Consider the following 21,586-nt stretch of genomic DNA (forward strand, 5'->3'; position numbering starts at 1 on the left):
AAATCCCTTACTTTGTCAAATGGGTTCTTTCACTGAGGGAGGCCATACTGTGACTATAACAGAGACTCTAATATGCAAATTTCAGGAGCATGCTCAGATTGTAACAGTGCTTTGAGTATTCTACCCAGAATGCCTTGTTTTAGTAAACTCCTCCACTAGAAGTATCAGGAGATTTCCCTATCTTGTCCCCTGCTGGTGATTTTATTATGCAAATGAAGGGCACACAGTAACTTCCAGCAGGGGGCAGCACTACTGTACAGCAGCTAACACACAGGTTTGGCTGATTTGAAAATAGCTTAGAAGGGTTGATAAGCAACAAGGAATTTCAACTGAGCATGTGCGAGATTTCAGAGCTGCAGTTGGCTGGGAAGATATAGGTAGGAGGAGCCAGTGAAATCCAAGATGGCTGCCTCAGCTAGAACTGCAGGGGAGATAGGGGAGATCTTGCAGAAGGAATAGTGAGCTGATCATTTACATTATACAAACAATTCTAACTGTTTTAAAAATCAGATTTCTTGAACTTTCACATAGTGTTTTTACTTAGGAAATGATTTTAGTTATGATTGGTGCCCTTTAAGGGGCAGATTTATCAAAGGTCAGAGTGTAAATTTGAAAGATTAGGGAGTAGTCCAAATTTGATTCGGAAAAAAATTTGAAAAGTCGAATTTTGACATTTACATGTACTGTCTCTTTAAAAATTCGACTTCGACTATTCGCCACAAAAACTTAAATTTAATGTTTTCATTTAATGTTGGTCTTTTTGATAAATCTGCCCCTAAATGTTCCCAAATGTTCATGTAAGCCCTGGGCAGAAGAATGTCACATTTGGGGAGGTTTCAAATAAAAACAAAAATGATGGCATTGGGGCACCCTACTAGCACTACTTACCTCTAACACTACTAACTTTTAGTAACACTAGTAATCTCTAGCACTACTTACCTCTAACACTTCTAATTTTTAGTAACACAAGTAATCTCTAGCACTTCTTACCTATAACACTACTAACTTTTAGTAAAACTAGTAATCTCTAGTACTACTAACCTCTAACACTACTAACTTTTAGTAAAACTAGTAATCTCTAGTACTACTAACCTCTAACACTACTAACTTTTAGTAAAACTAGTAATCTCTAACACTACTAACATCTAGCACTACTAACTTTTAGTATAACAAGTAATCTCTAGAACTACTTACCTGTAACTAGTGAAGAGAATTTTTTTTTGCCAGAAATGGATTAGTGGAGAAATTCCAAATTTACCCATCTGCTAATTTTTTCACACAACTGCAGACAAAATCCTCTGCAAAAAAAACACTATTATTCTTTAGCAATACTTACTTCTAGTAAAACTACTACTACTAACTCATGCAACACTGCTAACTAGTCTAGAATTACAAGGCTCTAGTAACATTAATCTCTAACACTACTACTACTAACCTCGAGTAACATTACTAACATCTAGCACTAATAAACTCTAGTAACGCCACTAATATTAAGCACTACTATGTACTAACACTACTAACCTCTTGTAACATTAATCTGCAGTACTACTAACCTCAGGTAACACTACTAACTTCTATAAAGACTGGTAACATCTAGACCTATTAACCTCTAATGCTACTAATCACTAGCATTACTTGCTTCAAACACTAAAAACCTCTAGTATCAATACTAATCTCAAGAACCACTTACCATCTTTTGCACTACTAGCCTCTAGTAACCCTACTAATTGCTAGCACTACTACCTACTACTAATTGCTAGAACTTCTACCTTTAGCAACATTACTACTTTCCAGTAACACTACTAATGTCTAGCACTACTTACCTCAAGTAACACTATAAACCTGTAGCAGGACTTACCTCAAGTAACACTACTAACTACTACAACTACTAGCCTGTAGCAACACTATTTTATAGCACTACTATCCTCAAGTAACAATACTAACCCTAACCTCTAGCATTATGAAGTTTTCAGTAGCAAACTGATAGCTTCCCTTGGCACATGCTACAGTTTCCCAGATGCCCAGAGTCATGCCACTGGCCACATGCAGATAAGTGGGAGTTTTCAATAAAATCTGTAGAGTTCTGGGGCTGATCTAAGAACCAATCCGACTGCTACTTTGGGGTTGAAATTACCCTCCTATTGGCCAGAGGATCAGTGGGAAGGGCCAGGGGCTGAACCTAATTACTATGACAATTTATTTTTATTATAAGAAGGATAGTGTGAGGGTCTTTTCATGGGAGGTGCCTTTGGCAGAGGTTCTTTCATAGAGATTATTTCTAGAGGTTTCCTTTTGGGTGGAGTGTTGTTGATTCCCAGTTTCTGGTTAATAAGGATCTGCTTACAAACATAATAGACATTGTGAAGTATCTGTGGTCATTGTTGAGTGTGGGTGGGAGAAGACCCAGTGTTGGGGTTAGTGGGCTGTTGAGCGTCTGGTTGATAAGTTGGCTTGTGGTGGCCAAGAATGGTTGTGTAACGGGACGTATTTGCAGTAGGGAACCTCTCACTCCTCCTTGGAACTTGGCTCTTTAGTTGTTGGTGGACAAATGGCCAGTTTCTGCTTCGATACCAATAAGGAAAGACTCTGATGGACGTGTGATTGGCGAACTCCCAACTATTAAACTGACAGATTTATATATGACAACAATGTTCACCTTCCGGCCCCTGGATCTTCCCATAATGCCTCCCACTGTAAGGGTTAAACATAAGCAGGGCTTCCCTTATAACGAGTCAAATGTAAAACTGCACGTGTTTGACCTCTGACCTACGCACATTCCTAAGGTGATGCACATTCATTAGTCTGAGCCATATCCAAGTGAGCCAATCAGAATAGACCAGGTTCTCATCTATCCAATGAAATGTAACAAATGCTCATTTGTACAGTTGCTGAAACTGAATAAATGTGTGAGTTACAGTTGTGCTGGGGATCTCGTTGGTTCTGCTGATACAGTTGATCCAGACAATAAATCTTCTATGGCAGAATTGTGTCTCGTCTCTGGTTTATACTTAAGCTTCATACAATTCATACATAAACATGAAGGAAATAATAACAAGACAGAATAAAATGAACACTCCTGTGTATGGGGCACAGCGTTATTTTCTGCCCTTGGGACCCTCCATCTCCCTCGACTTGTGCTCTCCCATCTCTGCTCCTAGTGACCGACGCTCTCTCATTATTCCCTGCGAGTCCTCTGTGCCCTGGAAATATACTTTACCCATGAGCCTCTGCAAAGCTGAACATAAAGTGCTGCCCATTCCAATCATTAAAGGTACTTGTGTCTGTGGAACCCTGAACCTTCCACCCCCAGCAAGGTGCTGGGAGTTGCTATAGAAGGAGATCAGGGTGCTGGGAGTTGCTATGGAAGGAAAGCAGGGGGCTGGGAGTTGCTATGGAAGGAGAGCAGGGTGCTGGGAGTTGCTATAGAAGGAGAGCAGGGGGCTGGTAGTTGTGATAGAAGGAGAGCAGGGGGCTGGTATAGAAGGAGAGCAGGGTGCTGGTAGTTGCTATAGAAGGAGAGCAGGTGCTGGGAGTTGCTATAGAAGGAGAGCAGGGTGCTGGGAGTTGCTATAGAAGGAGAGCAGGGGGCTGGGAGTTGCGATAGAAGGAGAGCAGAGGGCTGGGAGTTGCTATGGAAGGAGAGCAGAGGGCTGGGAGTTGCTATGGAAGGAGAGCAGAGGGCTGGGAGTTGCTATGGAAGGAGAGCAGAGGGCTGGGAGTTGCTATGGAAGGAGAACAGGGGGCTGGGAGTTGCTATAGAAGGAGAGCAGGGGGCTGGGAGTTGTGATAGAAGGAGAGCAGGGGGCTGGTATAGAAGGAGAGCAGGGGGCTGGGAGTTGCTATAGAAGGAGAGCAGGTGCTGGGAGTTGCTATAGAAGGAGAGCAGGGTGCTGGGAGTTGCTATAGAAGGAGAGCAGGGGGCTGGGAGTTGCGATAGAAGGAGAGCAGAGGGCTGGGAGTTGCTATGGAAGGAGAGCAGAGGGCTGGGAGTTGCTATGGAAGGAGAGCAGAGGGCTGGGAGTTGCTATGGAAGGAGAGCAGAGGGCTGGGAGTTGCTATGGAAGGAGAACAGGGGGCTGGGAGTTGCTATAGAAGGAGAGCAGGGGGCTGGGAGTTGTGATAGAAGGAGAGCAGGGGGCTGGTATAGAAGGAGAGCAGGGGGCTGGGAGTTGCTATAGAAGGAGAGCAGGTGCTGGGAGTTGCTATAGAAGGAGAGCAGGGTGCTGGGAGTTGCTATAGAAGGAGAGCAGGGGGCTGGGAGTTGCGATAGAAGGAGAGCAGGGGGCTGGGAGTTGCTATGGAAGGAGAGCAGAGGGCTGGGAGTTGCTATGGAAGGAGAGCAGGGGGCTGGGAGCTGCTATGGAAGGAGAACAGGGGGCTGGGAGTTGCTATAGAAGGAGAACAGGGGGCTGGGAGTTGTGATAGAAGGAGAGCAGGGGGCTGGGAGTTGCTAGAGAAGGAGAGCAGGGGGCTGTGAGTTGCTAGAGAAGGAGAGCAGGGGGCTCTGAGTTGTTATAGAAGGAGAGCAGGGAGCTGGGAGTTGTAATAGAAGGAGAGCAGAGGGCTGGGAGTTGCTAGAGAAGGAGAGCAGGGGGCTGGGAGTTGTAATAGAAGGAGAGCAGGGGGCTGGGAGTTGTAATAGAAGGAGAGCAGGGGGCTGGGAGTTGTAATAGGAGAGCAGGGGGCTGGGAGTTGTAATAGAAGGATAGCAGGGGTCTGGGAGTTGTAATAGAAGGAGAGCAGGGGGCTGGGAGTTGCTAGAGAAGGAGAGCAGGTGCTGGGAGTTGCTATAGAAGGAGAGCAGGGTGCTGGGAGTTGCTATAGAAGGAGAGCAGGGGGCTGGGAGTTGCGATCGAAGGAGAGCAGGGGGCTGGGAGTTGCTATGGAAGGAGAGCAGAGGGCTGGGAGTTGCTATGGAAGGAGAGCAGGGGGCTGGGAGTTGCTATGGAAGGAGAACAGGGGGCTGGGAGTTGCTATAGAAGGAGAGCAGGGGGCTGGGAGTTGTGATAGAAGGAGAGCAGGGGGCTGGGAGTTGCTAGAGAAGGAGAGCAGGGGGCTGGGAGTTGCTATGGAAGGAAAGCAGGGGGCTGGGAGTTGCTATGGAAGGAGAGCAGGGGGCTGGGAGTTGCTAGAAAAGGAGAGCAGGGGGCTGGGAGTTGCTAGAAAAGGAGAGCAGGGGGCTGGGAGTTGATATGGAAGGATAGCAGGGGGTTGGGAGCTTCTATGGAAGGAGAGCAGGGGCTGGGAGTTGCTATGGAAGGAGAGCAGGGGGCTGGGAGTTGCTAGAGAAGGAGAGCAGGGGGCTGGGAGTTGTAATAGAAGGAGGGCAGGGGGCTGGGAGTTGCTAGAGAAGGAGAGCAGGGGGCTGGGAGTTATAATAGAAGGAGAGCAGGGGGCTGGGAGTTGCTATGGAAGGAGAGCAGTGGGCTGGGAGTTGCTATGGAAGGAGAGCAGGGGCTGGGAGTTGCTATGGAAGGAGAGAGCAGGGGGCTGGGAGTTGTAATAGAAGGAGAGCAGTGGGCTGGGAGTTGCTATGGAAGGAGAGCAGGGGGCTGGGAGTTGCTATGGAAGGAGAGCAGGGGGCTGGGAGTTGTAATAGAAGGAGGGCAGGGGGCTGGGAGTTGCTAGAGAAGGAGAGCAGGGGGCTGGGAGTTATAATAGAAGGAGAGCAGTGGGCTGGGAGTTGCTATGGAAGGAGAGCAGGGGGCTGGGAGTTGCTATGGAAGGAGAGCAGGGGGCTGGGAGTTGCTAGAGAAGGAGAGCAGGGGGCTGGGAGTTGCTATGGAAGGAGAGCAGGGGGCTGGGAGTTGCTATGGAAGGAGAGTAGTTCCGGTATTGTATCACTTCCCTCTCAGCTGTACCACAAGCACCGAGCACCTCCTGTCCCATTTGTTGCCTACACTGACCCCGCCCCCTCTCGTCCCTCGGCAACTGACAGACAGCAGCCCCGCCCTCATACAGGAGCCTCCGCTCACTCTGTCCCACGTGAGCACTGGGGGGAGGAGCCTGCAGCTGTAACTCGGCCTTTCACTGAAGGAGGGGTGGTACTTTCCTTCCTGCTTCCGGGCTGTGCCGCAAAGCATTACTGGGAGCTGCTGTGCGAGCGCTGTGGGGAGAGAAGGGGAGCCCAGAGCCCGAGGCACAAGCAATGGGTTAGAGAGGCGTGTGGGAGAGTGAAGGGCCGGCTCACTGTCAGGCAGAGGGGGGTATGTGGGAGAGACCAGTGTCGGCTCAGTGTCACACATATACACACACACACTGTATATACACTAGATACACAGGGAGATGAGAGAATGGACAGAGCAGTGAGAAGGAGACACAGAAGAGAGATGAGAGGGGGAGACATGACACACACTGGACTCTATAACTGAGACTCCCAATCACACTGACTGGTTTCTCTCATTCATATGATGAGGTCACAGTCTGACGTCACCCTGACCTGGAACAGACATCAGACCCCAGTGCTGCTCTCCCCAAATGTAAGTGTGTCTGACCCTCCTGGACTACACATCCCATGATTCATAGCTGTTTATTATGTTCCCCTCACCCCCTGTGTCGTCTCATTAACCCTGTATTGTGTCCTGTATGTTCAGCACTTGAGCTGTGTATTCCCACAATGCCCCTCTCTATTCCAGGACCCGGTCACATTTGAGGACATTGCCGTGTACTTCTCAGAGGAGGAATGGAAGGGGTTACAGGAGGGGCACAAGGAGCTGTACCGTGAGGTGATACAGGACAATTATCAGAACCTGACTGATCTGGGTAAGGAACCCCCCGCAGGGTACCTGGGAGTTGTAATACAGACTTCCCCCGTAGCACAGACTAATGAGCCCCATTCTGTGCAGCAAACACATAGTCAAACCAAATAATAACGAATATTTACCAAGGTACCCTTTCTTCCTTCCTACATGTGGCCCCATCAGTCACTGACATCACACTCCTAGGGAGCTCTGCAACTTGACTGCCCTTCCAGTAAGGACCCCTTCCTATGCTGATGACATTATCCCCTCACCTCCTCTCTTCACTGGCCTCATGCAACTTGCTTTTTAGTTAGTTGACCCACTTCTCTAATAAAACCCCATGGAATTCTGGGAGGATAAATCATTCTTCTCTTTGCTCCTGCAGGGCTTGTGATCACCAAACCAGAGATTGTGCAAAAGATTGAGAAGGGGGAGGATCCAGTCATCAGCGTCTGTCTGACTCCTGCACAAGTCCAGCACCGAGCACACTCACGTGAGTGAGGGACTGAGCAATTACCCCTGCAGTCTTCTGTCCCCTTGTTACCCACCTGGGCATTCAGCTTTGTACAGCAGGGTGTGGCTTAATGTGTGCCCAGAGCATTCCTTCTCTGTATATTTGTATTTAATCACACAGATACTGCTTGTATCCTAACAGCAGTGCTTCTTGGATTTCTTTAGTGCAGGCCGGTCTAACCTTTGGTCAGGGACAGCTATTAACCAGGTCACAGATTTTGGAAAGTATTGGACCCCCATGTGATGGGATAGTGTGAAAATCCTTGTGTAGCCCCTTTGCTTGTGGAATATGGGCAGACCCTGATGGATGACTGTTGTAAACTAGGGATTTATTCTGATTATTATAAATCACTGATTGATTCATCTTTCCCCAACTGCAGGTCCAACGTACATCGATGTTGCAGCTGTAGGGTCCAAGCATTCAAAATACTCACTCAGAAGCCACGGAGCCCTCCCTGGTCCCTCAGAGCAAGTCAGGAGATTGGAGAAGAAGCAACTTCCCTCTCCAGAGGAACCAAGTGCCAAGTTCTGTCCAGTGGGGTGGAAACCATCCCAAAAGTCTCTGAAGCTGTTGAGGAAGCCTCCAAGAGTGGTCATGGATACTGAGCTGGGCAACCATATTGCTCATGGTACATTGAACCAGCCTCAGCCAGAGAACCACACGCATAGCCAAACCGGTGTGCCAGGACCCCATAATAGCAGGAAGGGTATTGTGTGCAAGAGAGAGGACATCTCTGAGGAGACTGCCCACATTTCAGGCCTTTCTATAGGAGATGGAAAACCCTATAGATGTGCCCGGTGTGGTGAGACCTGGAATAATCTGCTTGACTTCTTGTCCCATGAGGCGGACAGCTGCCAGGATCGTCCCTACGTCTGTAACATCTGCTCCAAGACCTTTGTGAAGAAGCAGCACCTGAGCTCTCACCGCAAAATCCACACCGAGGAGAGACCCTTCACCTGCCCCCAGTGCGGCCGTAGCTTCCGCCAGAGCTCCACCCTCACTACCCACCTATGGAGCCACGCTGGTCACAAGCCCTTCCACTGCTCCTGCTGCACCAAGCGCTTCAGCCGTAAAACCGACCTAGTGGCTCATATGAGGAGGCACACGGGGGAGCGTCCATACGAATGCCCCTACTGCTGGGAAAGGTTTATCCGCAAGAAATCCCTGCAGAGGCACATGCGCAAACATTCCGGGGAGAGTCTGCAAACCATCTGGGGGCGCCGCTGTGCCACTGACACTGATGGAACTACAGAAAGAAACCCAAAACTTCAGGTGTTCCCTCCAGATGGAACATTCCGTCTCACACTGGCTGATGCCAACAAAGAGGTAACTCATCTAAATATTCATCTGATACATTAATTGTGTATTAATAGTGTTTGTACTGGGATAGCACAATCAATATTTCCATGAATACAACCCTGGCACCTAGTGCCCTAGCAGGTAAGTTAATAAATCAGCCCCAGTTGTGTTACATATAAAAGGCCACTTCCCCCAGAGAGACAGAGGGGGGTCTGAATTCTGGCCAACCAGGAGGTCACACAGGATGGAAGAGAGAGTCACTGCCAAATAATTCTCCCCAGAGAAGGACTTGTATCACTAACATGTGGTTATATTGGCACTGGTATATTTATTGTATAAAGGGAATATCCTGTGCTTGATCCACCAGCTGTACTGACTCTCATATATTTCTTTTCCAGCCTTGTTTCAGAGGGAAGAATGAGCCCCAGGACAAGGAGTTGGGGGAATCAGAAGAAAGGACAAATGAGCATTGGTACAGGAAGATGGAGGAGGGTGACATACAGGAGGGTCACATATGGGACAAGGAGCATGGAGAAGGGTGGAAGGTTCACAAGGAGCAGGAGAAAACAGAAGAAAGAAGGGAACAGCAGCACAGTGAGCAGGGAGAAGGAAAAGAACAGAACAGTGAGTCATATGATAACAAGCTGGAGGAAAGAAGCAGAAAGTGGGACCAGAAGATGTGGGAGAGGAAACTAGAGGACGTGGCCAGGATAAAACATGAGCAGTTGGAAAGGAAGGTGGGGAATGCAGGCAAAGAGAAGGATGAGCAACAGAATAGGAAGTTACCGCAGGCAGACAAAAGTATAAGTGAGTCACAGGCCAGAAAGCTGGAGGAAGCTGATGTAACGAAAGAAGATCATCAGGACAAGAAGATAGAGAAAGCAGACGCAGAGAGGAATAAGCAGAATTGGTGCAGCCAGAGCAGAGAAGCAGGCAAAATAAGAGATCAGCAGGAGCTAGAACCAGCAGAAAAAAGGAAGAATCAACAAAAGGATATGAAATTGCAGGAAGAAGATACAATCATTTCTGATTGGTGCAGCAAGAGCAAGGAAGCGGACAAAACTAGAGATGAGCAGTGGAATCAGGAGTTACAAGAAGCAGACAAAAGGAAGGATCACCAGGCTAGGAATTTAGAAGAAGCCGACAAAAGGAAGGATGAGGTCCAGGATAGGAAGTTGCAGGAAGAAGGTAAAGGGGAGAACCATATGAGGAAATTGTCTGAATCTGACAGAGGGGACTTTCCAAAGGGGCAGGAAAAACAAAGTGTTGCAGTGGCAGATGTGAAAAAAGAAGAGGAGCCAGGACAGAGCTCTCCAATTATGGGGGAAGTTAAAGTCAAGCACCAGGACACACAGACTGAGGTAAGGCAAGTGAGTAGCAATGTGGCCCTTCCCAACCCCAATGTGAGTCCTGTGCTTACTAATAACTGTAAGTGGGGGAAGTACTGATCCAACACAGTCACTGTGACTGCCCCAAAGGGATGGAAATGGCACCAACCTACTGTGATTTTCTGCTTTACAGACAACAACTGAAATTGGGCTATACTCTGACACATGTGCCCGCCATACACTCGATAATCTGGCATAAGTGCCCCCCATAAATTCAAAACCCCCCTCATATACATCCAGTAAAGCTGAAATGGATCAGACATGCCCATAAGATGATGTTCTTGAACATCACATGAATCCAGTTCCTATTATTCTGCTGTGATCCAGTTTGGTTTTTAGTGATCTCTGCTCTGGTTCATTTAGTACTTAAATGGTCAGGCAACACATTTGTACAGAAATCAAGACACTAACAAAGAAAGAGATAAATACAGTGCCAATACATAGTATTTTACCCCAGAACACACAGCAGATAAATACAGTGCCAATTCCATGTATTTTACCCCAGAACACACAGCAGATAAATACAGGACCAATTCCATGTATAATACCCAGAACACACAGCAGATAAATACAGGGCCAATTCCATGTATAATACCCCAGAACCCACAGCAGATAAATACAGTGCCAATTCCATGTATAATACCCAGAACACACAGCAGGATAAATACAGGGCCAATTCCATGTATAATACCCAGAACACACAGCAGATAAATACAGTGCCAATTCCATGTATAATACCCAGAACACACAGCAGGATAAATACAGGGCCAATTCCATGTATAATACCCCAGAACCCACAGCAGATAAATACAGTGCCAATTCCATGTATAATACCCAGAACACACAGCAGATAAATACAGGGCCAATTCCATGTATAATACCCCAGAACCCACAGCAGATAAATACAGTGCCAATTCCATGTATAATACCCAGAACACACAGCAGGATAAATACAGGGCCAATTCCATGTATAATACCCAGAACACACAGCAGATAAATACAGTGCCAATTCCATGTATAATACCCCAGAACCCACAGCAGATAAATACAGTGCCAATTCCATGTATAATACCCCAGAACCCACAGCAGATAAATACAGTGCCAATTCCATGTATAATACCCCAGAACACACAGCAGATAAATACAGTGCCAATTCCATGTATAATACCCCAGAACTCACAGCAGATAAATACAGTGCCAATTCCATGTATAATACCCCAGAACACACAGCAGGATAAATACAGTGCCAATTCCATGTATAATACCCCAGAACTCACAGCAGATAAATACAGGGCCAATTCCATGTATAATACCCCAGAACACACAGCAGGATAAATACAGGACCAATTCCATGTATAATACCCCAGAACACACAGCAGGATAAATACAGGACCAATTCCATGTATAATACCCCAGAACCCACAGCAGATAAATACAGTGTCAATTCCATGTATAATACCCCAGAACCCACAGCAGATAAATACAGTGCCAATTCCATGTATAATACCCCAGAACACACAGCAGATAAATACAGTGCCAATTCCATGTATAATACCCAGAACACACAGCAGATAAATACAGGGCCAATTCCATGTATAATACCCCAGAACACACAGCAGATAAATACAGTGCCAATTCCATATATAATACCCCAGAACACACAGCAGATAAATACAGTGCCAATTCCATGTATAATACCCAGAACACACAGCAGATAAATACAGTGCCAATTCCATGTATAATACCCCAGAACACACAGCAGATAAATACAGTGCCAATTCCATGTATAATACCCCAGAACTCACAGCAGATAAATACAGTGCCAATTCCATGTATAATACCCCAGAACTCACAGCAGATAAATACAGTGCCAATTCCATGTATAATACCCCAGAACACACAGCAGGATAAATACAGGACCAATTCCATGTATAATACCCCAGAACACACGGCAGATAAATACAGGGCCAATTCCATGTATAATACCCCAGAACACACGGCAGATAAATACAGGGCCAATTCCATGTATAATACCCCAGAACCCACGGCAGATAAATACAGTGTCAATTCCATGTATAATACCCCAGAACCCACAGCAGATAAATACAGTGCCAATTCCATGTATAATGCCCCAGAACACACAGTAGATAAATACAGTGCCAATTCCATGTATAATACCCCAGAACACACAGCAGATAAATACAGAGCCAATTCCATGTATAATACCCCAGAACACACAGCAGATAAATACAGGGACAATTCCATGTATAATACCCCAGAACACACAGCAGATAAATACAGGGCCAATTCCATATATAATACCCCAGAACACACAGCAGATAAATACAGTGCCAATTCCATGTATAATACCCCAGAACCCACAGCAGATAAATACAGTGCCAATTCCATGTATAATACCCCAGAACCCACAGCAGATAAATACAGTGCCAATTCCATGTATAATACCCAGAACACACAGCAGGATAAATACAGGGCCAATTCCATGTATAATACCCAGAACACACAGCAGATAAATACAGTGCCAATTCCATGTATAATACCCCAGAACCCACAGCAGATAAATACAGTGCCAATTCCATGTATAATACCCCAGAACCCACAGCAGATAAATACAGTGCCAATTCCATGTATAATACCCAGAACACACAGCAGGATAAATACAGGGCCAATTCCATGTATAATACCCAGAACACACAGCAGATAAATACAGTGCCAATTCCATGTATAATACCCCAGAACCCACAGCAGATAAATACAGTGCCAATTCCATGTATAATACCCCAGAACTCACAGCAGATAAATACAGTGCCAATTCCATGTATAATACCCCAGAACACACAGCAGATAAATACAGTACCAATTCCATGTATAATACCCCAGAACTCACAGCAGATAAATACAGGGCCAATTCCATGTATAATACCCAGAACACACAGCAGATAAATACAGTGCCAATTCCATGTATAATACCCCAGAACACACAGCAGGATAAATACAGGACCAATTCCATGTATAATACCCCAGAACACACGGCAGATAAATACAGGGCCAATTCCATGTATAATACCCCAGAACACACGGCAGATAAATACAGGGCCAATTCCATGTATAATACCCCAGAACCCACGGCAGATAAATACAGTGTCAATTCCATGTATAATACCCCAGAACCCACAGCAGATAAATACAGTGCCAATTCCATGTATAATGCCCCAGAACACACAGTAGATAAATACAGTGCCAATTCCATGTATAATACCCCAGAACCCACAGCAGATAAATACAGTGCCAATTCCATGTATAATACCCCAGAACCCACAGCAGATAAATACAGTGCCAATTCCATGTATAATACCCAGAACACACAGCAGGATAAATACAGGGCCAATTCCATGTATAATACCCAGAACACACAGCAGATAAATACAGTGCCAATTCCATGTATAATACCCCAGAACCCACAGCAGATAAATACAGTGCCAATTCCATGTATAATACCCCAGAACCCACAGCAGATAAATACAGTGCCAATTCCATGTATAATACCCAGAACACACAGCAGGATAAATACAGGGCCAATTCCATGTATAATACCCAGAACACACAGCAGATAAATACAGTGCCAATTCCATGTATAATACCCCAGAACCCACAGCAGATAAATACAGTGCCAATTCCATGTATAATACCCCAGAACTCACAGCAGATAAATACAGTGCCAATTCCATGTATAATACCCCAGAACACACAGCAGATAAATACAGTACCAATTCCATGTATAATACCCCAGAACTCACAGCAGATAAATACAGGGCCAATTCCATGTATAATACCCAGAACACACAGCAGATAAATACAGTGCCAATTCCATGTATAATACCCCAGAACACACAGCAGGATAAATACAGGACCAATTCCATGTATAATACCCCAGAACACACGGCAGATAAATACAGGGCCAATTCCATGTATAATACCCCAGAACACACGGCAGATAAATACAGGGCCAATTCCATGTATAATACCCCAGAACCCACGGCAGATAAATACAGTGTCAATTCCATGTATAATACCCCAGAACCCACAGCAGATAAATACAGTGCCAATTCCATGTATAATACCCCAGAACACACAGCAGATAAATACAGAGCCAATTCCATGTATAATACCCCAGAACACACAGCAGATAAATACAGTGCCAATTCCATGTATAATACCCCAGAACACACGGCAGATAAATACAGGGCCAATTCCATGTATAATACCCCAGAACACACAGCAGGATAAATACAGGGCCAATTCCATGTATAATACCCCAGAACACACAGCAGATAAATACAGGGCCAATTCCATGTATAATACCCCAGAACACACAGCAGATAAATACAGTGCCAATTCCATGTATAATACCCCAGAACACACGGCAGATAAATACAGGGCCAATTCCATGTATAATACCCCAGAACACACAGCAGGATAAATACAGTGCCAATTCCATGTATAATACCCCAGAACACACAGCAGATAAATACAGGGCCAATTCCATATATAATACCCCAGAACACACAGCAGATAAATACAGGGCCAATTCCATGTATAATACCCAGAACACACAGCAGATAAATACAGTGCCAATTCCATGTATAATACCACAGAACACACAGCAGATAAATACAGTGCCAATTCCATGTATAATACCCCAGAACCCACAGCAGGATAAATACAGGGCCAATTCCATGTATAATACCCCAGAACACACAGCAGATAAATACAGTGCCAATTCCATGTATAATACCCCAGAACACACAGCAGATAAATACAGTGCCAATTCCATGTATAATACCCCAGAAAACAAGGCAGATAAATACAGGGCCAATTCCATGTTTAATACCCCGGAAAACACACAGCAGATAAATACAGTGCCAATTCCATGTATAATACCCAGAACACACAACCGGATAAATACAGAGCCAATTCCACGTATAACACACAGAACATATGCAGGATAAAAACATGGCCAATTCCATGTATAATTCTCCAGAACCCACACCAGATACATACAATATGATGTTGGGGTGCTCCAGGGAATTCTACTTCTTAGAGACTTACCCAGCTTTTCCTTGCATCTCCCCAGTTCCCACAGAAGAAGAAGGCAACCAGGGTGCATCTGCCAATGCTGAGAGAGCTGAGAAGATTCCGCAAGATGTCTAATCGGGTCCAGCAGGAGTGGGACAGCATGAGGGCCACCATGGACCTATTCACTCAGGAGATGAGGGAGTTGAAGGAGATGGTGGCAACTGTATGTTCTGCGAGGACCCCAGAGAGTGTTTGCCTTTCTGGCACAGAATCTCACACCTTGGCTGAGCCACCATCATATCCAGGATTGAACAACACAGAGAGGACTTTAGCCTTGCAGGGCGAGGACAGGTTTTCCATTTCTTCCAGCAGAGCCTCACCAGAGAGCAGCCTCCAGTACCCTCCACCTCACCCACTAGAGACTTTGTCTGATCAGAGTAGGGACTGTACGTCGTGGATGTACATGGCGCCTTCCCATGAAGATGCAGACTTGTTACCATCAACAACTGACACGATCCAGGTCAAAATGGAGGATGAGCCAGAGGAATGCACCTCCCCTGAGGGCACCTTCTATAGCCCAACTCTTTATGATGAGTGCCGGATAGGGGACCGTCTGCCCAACATCCCCATGCTGCCTATCAGTGCCGACCGTGAATGGTCTCTGCTAGCCAGGAGTGGGGGGAAGGCGGGCAGGTTTGCGGCTCTGGTGTTCCGTGCTCTTGTTCCATTTGACATTTACAAGGGGTGGGTCAACCATGTAAACCTGGATGGTTTAAGGGGCAGGAGGGGGATTCCATTGAACGTCAAAAGACAGTTGATGACCATTGTTGAGCGTAACTTCACCCTGAGAAAGAGTGATCACAGCGAGATACGGAACAGGTTGAACGAGCAGCTGAGGACCAGGCGCAAAAGTGACAAACAACCTCAGTGGTTCTTTTGACCCCCCCAGGGGCTTTTTATTGGACAGAAGTTTATTTTTTCATTGCTGGTTAAATATAGTATATAAAGGGGTAGTTGTTATGCAGAGGGTTATATACATATTTTATACAGGGACTCACCATAGATACCCAATCAGATGAGAGAAACCATATTTTGCTATATTTAGCTTCCTTCCTGTTTCACCCAGAGCCCTTTATGCATGTAAGAAACGTATCACAGATGGTCTGGAGCAAGGTATGCTGGGAAAATGAGCAGCGGGCAGATTAGGCTGCAGAAATGCTCAGAGCCTTTAGAACCCAAATTATTGTTCCTATAGAAAGAAAGTGTTGGATTCTGCGTTTGTTACTGACTGTATGAATGGGACACTAATACTGCGCATTAAAGGAAAGTTACCCATCAGTTTATTGTTCTGCTGCTGTTTCACTGCTCTATTTCTAGTTCACTCCAGAGTTCAGAGAAACTGACTTATAAAACCAAACTGCAGTTACACCAACCACGTATGAGCAAACGGAGGGCTGTTCCTGCTGAAATGTGCTTAGTACAGGGAGCAGTTATTTATTCAGTTATTTTATCCTAATACAACAAAAGCTGAAGAGATAACATATGTAACAAGCAAAACATTTAATATATTCAATAGTTATAGTAATAATCATTTTACGAGCAACTCTACAAGTATTGCGTTACAAGTTGCATGTATAAGGCAACACACTCAGATTTGTGATAGAAAAAGCACAAAAATCTATGGGGGGTTTAAAAATATTAGCCCACTCACCAAAGAGACATCAGAATTAGCAAGAGACTCACGGTGGGTCAAACTGAATGCCCCTCCATAGACACTTCCACCTTGCTTCATCCATCCTTTGTCTCTCCAAAAAACTTATCTACATGAGCTCCCCCAGTGTCATCTCCTCCACCACTGAACAGAGGAGGACTTCACGCCTCAGAGAAACCTTGCACTGTGCACTCCTGGTATAAAAGCGGACAACAGAGCTGACTAAGGAAAGAGTGCCCAAATCATAACCCCTGTGTCGCTTGAATGTCCCATAGGCCCACTCCTGGTAACTACAACCAGAGAGACAAGGAATGGCCAAGGCAGCAGAGACTTCTTTGTAGACATCTATGTTAAAGGGGCATTGAAGTAAAAAGTGGTCCATTGTTTCCACTTCCCCAGAACATTCTTCCATGGGTAATCACGGTCATCAGTATGTTTGTAGTTCAGATTGTCATTAACATAGAGCTTCCCGTGGAAGGAGCGACAGTTGCAAAAGGCACACGTGGCTGAGATAGAACAAGATTGAAATTAGGTAGGTTTTGATAGGATCCACCCTCTCTCTGAGGTTATATTTTAACCTTTTCCAATGGTTCACCAGAAATGATGTGGTTTCCCATTTGCCCTCCCAGTTTTGCTTGGCGTAATCCCCATGATCAAATTCAATGCCATTCTGAATCTCCCATCCCCATCCAGAAAGTTTCACACTTATTCTGGTTAATCAAGGACCTGGTGGCCCTCTCACAGTCCTTTAGCATACAGATAGGCCCATAAATATTTGGACAGAGACAACTTTTTTCTAATTTTGGTTCTGTACATAAACACTGAATTTTAAATGAAACAACTCAGATGCAGTTGAACTGCAGACTTTCAGCTTTAATTCAGTGAACAAAAAGCTTGTATAAAAATGTGATGAACTAAAACCTTTTGTAACACAATCACTTCATTTCAGGGGCTCACAAGTAATTGGACAAATTAAAAAACTGAAAATAAAATGTTCATTTCTTATATTTGGTTGAAAAGCCTTTGCTGCAATGACAGACTGAAGTGTTGGACTCATGGACATCAGCAGATTGTGGGTTTGCTCCTGTTTAATGCTCTGCCAGGCCTTTACTGCAGCCGCTTCTTTCACTTGCTCTTTGTTTGTGGCCTTTCTGTCCCACGTTTAGTCTTAAACAAGTGAAATGCAGCTCAATTGTTCAGAAAAGGTTCAGATCAGGTGACTGAATTGGCCATTCAACAATATTCTACTTCTTTGCGTTAATAAACTCCTGGGTTCCTTTGGCTGTCTGTTTTGGCTCATTATGAGACGCCTCCCATTTAGCTGGATTTGAGCAGACAGTGTCTCTGAGGAGCTCACAATTCATTCTTGTGCTTCTGTGTCACATGATGGATAAACACTAGTGTCCCAGTGCCACTGGCAGCCAGTCACGCCCAAGCCCACTGCCCCCCAAATGTTTTATACACAACTGTGCTATGCTTTGGATCATCAGCTCTTCCCAAGCCTTCTCCACACTTTTTTACTCTTGCCATCATTCTGCTAGAGCTTCATCTTGGTTTCATCTCTCCAAAGAATTAAGTGATTGTGTTAAAAAAAGGCTTTAGTTCGTCACATTTTTATACAATCTTTTTGTTCAACCCACTGAATTAAAGCTGAAAGTCTGCAGTTCAACTGCATTTAAAATTCATTGTGGCAATGTACAGAACCAAAATGAGAAAAAAGTTGTCTCTGTCCCAATATTTATGGGCCTAACTGTACTTGCTACTTGCCTCCTCCCCACTAGACACGACTACTGTGCCATCGTCTGCATAAGCGGAGACCCTCAGGGCCCTCCCAGGAGACAGAGGAACCCCCACTAATGCATCACCCTCTATCCACCTAACGAGGGGATCAATGGCAAATACATACAGCAGAGGGCTAAAAGGACAACCCTGTCTGACCCAAGAAGAAACCCCAAAGCTCTCCCCGGACCAACCATTCACAAGTGGGAAACTCTCTGTACAAAACCTTTAGCCAATTGATAAATTTGCCTGGAAGACCGTACCTGTCAAGGAGTAACCAGAGATACTCATGGTTTACCCTATCAAAAGCCTTTGACTGATCCAAACTCAGCAAATACTTACCCCACTCGTAGATCCTGCTCCGCTCTAGGACCTCCCAGATGTTGCTGCGGCCCGTTACAGTGCAGTGCTGAGAGGGGGAAAGAAGCCTTTCTGCAAAAGGAAAAGGGGGTTAAACATGACTTTGGCCAGAATCTGTCTGTCTGTATTGAGAAGAGCGACGGGGCGCCAGTTCGTAACCTTAGACTGGTCCAAACCCTTTGGAGAGGAGAGTAAGAGCTGAGTGTCTCATAGAGGGAAGGAGTAGGCCCTCTTACATGGTGCTATTGAATACCGCTGTGAGACAAGGGGCCAGGATATCAACAAACTGTTTATAAAAAAAAGTCACCAGGGAAAACTGCCTCTGTGGGTTGATCCCCACACGCACCCCAGACACATTTCTTTGTCTCACCCCATTCACTTCCCCAAACACCCTGCCACGCACAACATTCGCAAAACTTTGGCCACTCCCACTCGCCACTTCATTCGCTGTACTCACACCCACCACTGCGACATTTGCTTCACCTGCACCCAAAACACTTGTACTGACACCCACACTCACCTCTTGCACATGTGACACTTGCACAGCCTGACCCCCCGACACTTTACCCCCCTCACAGATGCACCAACAGGTTCTGTTTTCTCAGTGCACTCACCAGCCGAAACCTCAGGCATCCACTCACTGATCTCCTCCTCACTGCACTCACTCCCACGCACACCACCAGAAACAGCAACATCTGGAATTGCTGAACTACAAGAGACCACTTTAGAATCTTTTTTTTTTCTTCTGGATAGCTGCTTTAGTAGCCTCTTGGTCTTCTTCTTGGTCATCCTCTTTCTTCTCTGATCTGTCTGATCCTCCTGTTGCCCAGCAACTGCACCTTTGCACTTTAATGTTAATATCACTGGAAGCTCTGTCCTGCTCTGAATGAAATGTAGTATGAATGGCTGAAGCATCTGGTTGCTGTGAGAGTTCCCTGGCAACACCTGGGACTTCTTGTTGCTCTGCACTGTTATTTGCAGCAGTGTGGCAAAGTGCCTCTGTTTCAGGCTTTTCCTCGACTGACTGCTCTGCGTTGCTTACAGATGGCACATTCCCAGAGTTCTCTGCTGCAGCCACATTAGCATTAGGTTTCTGTGCCCATGCGGCACAGTAGGTGCCGACTGCACCCCGACATTCTCAGCTGCTGCTGCTGTACCCCCAGATTGTGGGGCTGCCTGGGAGACTCCCAGAGACACGGGCTGATTCTGGGCCGGGGGCAGAGCAGGGAAATCACTTTTACTTCAGGCTGCTGTTTCTGTCTCCTTTGCTTCACTTTCTCCCTTGGGTCAATGTCCAAAGACCATATATTTGAGGTCTCAGAGTGCAACGAGATTCTGCCGCTCTGATCTCTCTGAGAAGATCCAGAGGGGGTACCAGTGGGGGTACCTGTAGTTGTAGCAGAGGGGTACCAGTGGGTGTAGCAAAGGGGGAGCCAGGGCTCCTTGGGGCTGGCTGGTTTGGCTGGAGGGCCCCAGAGCTGTCAGGCTCCTCATCACTAGATACCTCCTTGATTGCTCTGCTTTTAAGCGAAGCTTTGTATTTCTCCTCCTGGCGCCTCTGCTCCATCTCCCGGAACCTCTCGGCATTATCAAACGACTCTTTTACAGGACCAATTCCATTACCAACAGTTTCCACCTCCTGCTCCAGACTGTGCAGTTTGTCACACAGGGCTGCAATTTCCACCCGCTTTTTAGGCCGGGCCAGACTGTATGTCCTTGTACACTCATGTCTCTTGTTCTTTATCAGAGTCGTTAGTGTCGCAATCTCTGCCCTTTTCTCCTTGTACCTCTGTATTCCTTTAGCCATGTTCTCATGGAATCCAGGGTCAGTTGGCTGCATATTGGGGTTGAATCCAACAACATGGTCAGAAGACTCCGCTTGGGGCCCCTCAGAAACCCCTTCTTTTGCAGAAGCACCACGAGGCCTAGATAGTGGGGAGGCCTGGGACTATCCTGGATCAGCTTCCTTGGAAGAACCACTCCCTCCAGGGCTGCAATTGCTCATGATTGAGCTAACGAGCACACACACAAACTGCTCTCTCCAACCAGCTGCAAACACGATCACCAGTGGGCGGTCCTGCTGAATTGTGCTTAGTACAGGGAATACCTATGTACCATAGTTTTATGGGATCTCTCTGTACAGACTATGAGCAAACTTAGGGACTGTTCCTGCTGAATTGTGCTTAGTACAGGGGATACCTATGTGCCATAGTTTTATGGGATCTCTCTGTACAAACTATGAGCAAACTTAGGGGCTGTTCCTGCTGAATTGTGCTTAGTACAGGGAATACCTATGTACCATAGTTTTATGGGATCTCTCTGTACAGACTATGAGCAAACTTAGGGACTGTTCCTGCTGAATTGTGCTTAGTACAGGGGATACCTATGCTGTCATAGTTTTATGGGATCTCTCTGTACAGACTATGAGCAAACTTAGGGACTGTTCCTGCTGAATTGTGCTTAGTACAGGGAATACCTATGTGCCATAGTTTTATGGGATCTCTCTGTACAGACTATGAGCAAACTTAGGGACTGTTCCTGCTGAATTGTGCTTAGTACAGGGGATACCTATGCTGTCATAGTTTTATGGGATCTCTCTGTACAGACTATGAGCAAACTTAGGGGCTGTTCCTGCTGAATTGTGCTTAGTACAGGGGATACCTATGCTGTCATAGTTTTATGGGATCTCTCTGTACAG

General features: G+C 45.9%; 1 protein-coding gene across 1 annotated transcript; it reads left to right on the plus strand.

The window, feature by feature from the left end:
- The first annotated feature begins 5,527 nt into the window (after positions 1 to 5,527).
- On the plus strand, positions 5,528 to 16,374 carry LOC108710097. Its single transcript, XM_018250502.2, has 7 exons — positions 5,528 to 6,152; positions 6,393 to 6,479; positions 6,636 to 6,762; positions 7,126 to 7,233; positions 7,634 to 8,580; positions 8,952 to 9,914; positions 15,097 to 16,374. Exons 1-7 carry the CDS (start codon positions 5,565 to 5,567, stop codon positions 15,976 to 15,978), a joined length of 3,702 nt encoding a protein of 1,233 aa, XP_018105991.2. The 5' UTR covers positions 5,528 to 5,564; the 3' UTR covers positions 15,979 to 16,374.
- Positions 16,375 to 21,586: the final 5,212 nt, after the last annotated feature.

Source organism: Xenopus laevis, chromosome 2S, assembly GCF_017654675.1.
Source record: "Xenopus laevis strain J_2021 chromosome 2S, Xenopus_laevis_v10.1, whole genome shotgun sequence".
Lineage (NCBI taxonomy): Eukaryota > Metazoa > Chordata > Amphibia > Anura > Pipidae > Xenopus > Xenopus laevis.

Excerpts from the sequence above, each read along its gene's own strand:
- LOC108710097 (XM_018250502.2), top strand. The coding sequence starts at position 5,565 with ATGGAAGGAGAGCAGGGGGCTGGGAGTTGTAATAGAAGGAGGGCAGGG. Across the intron at positions 6,763-7,125 it reads TCAGAACCTGACTGATCTGG|GGCTTGTGATCACCAAACCA; the intron begins GTAAGGAACCCC and ends TTGCTCCTGCAG. Across the intron at positions 9,915-15,096 it reads ACCAGGACACACAGACTGAG|TTCCCACAGAAGAAGAAGGC; the intron begins GTAAGGCAAGTG and ends GCATCTCCCCAG.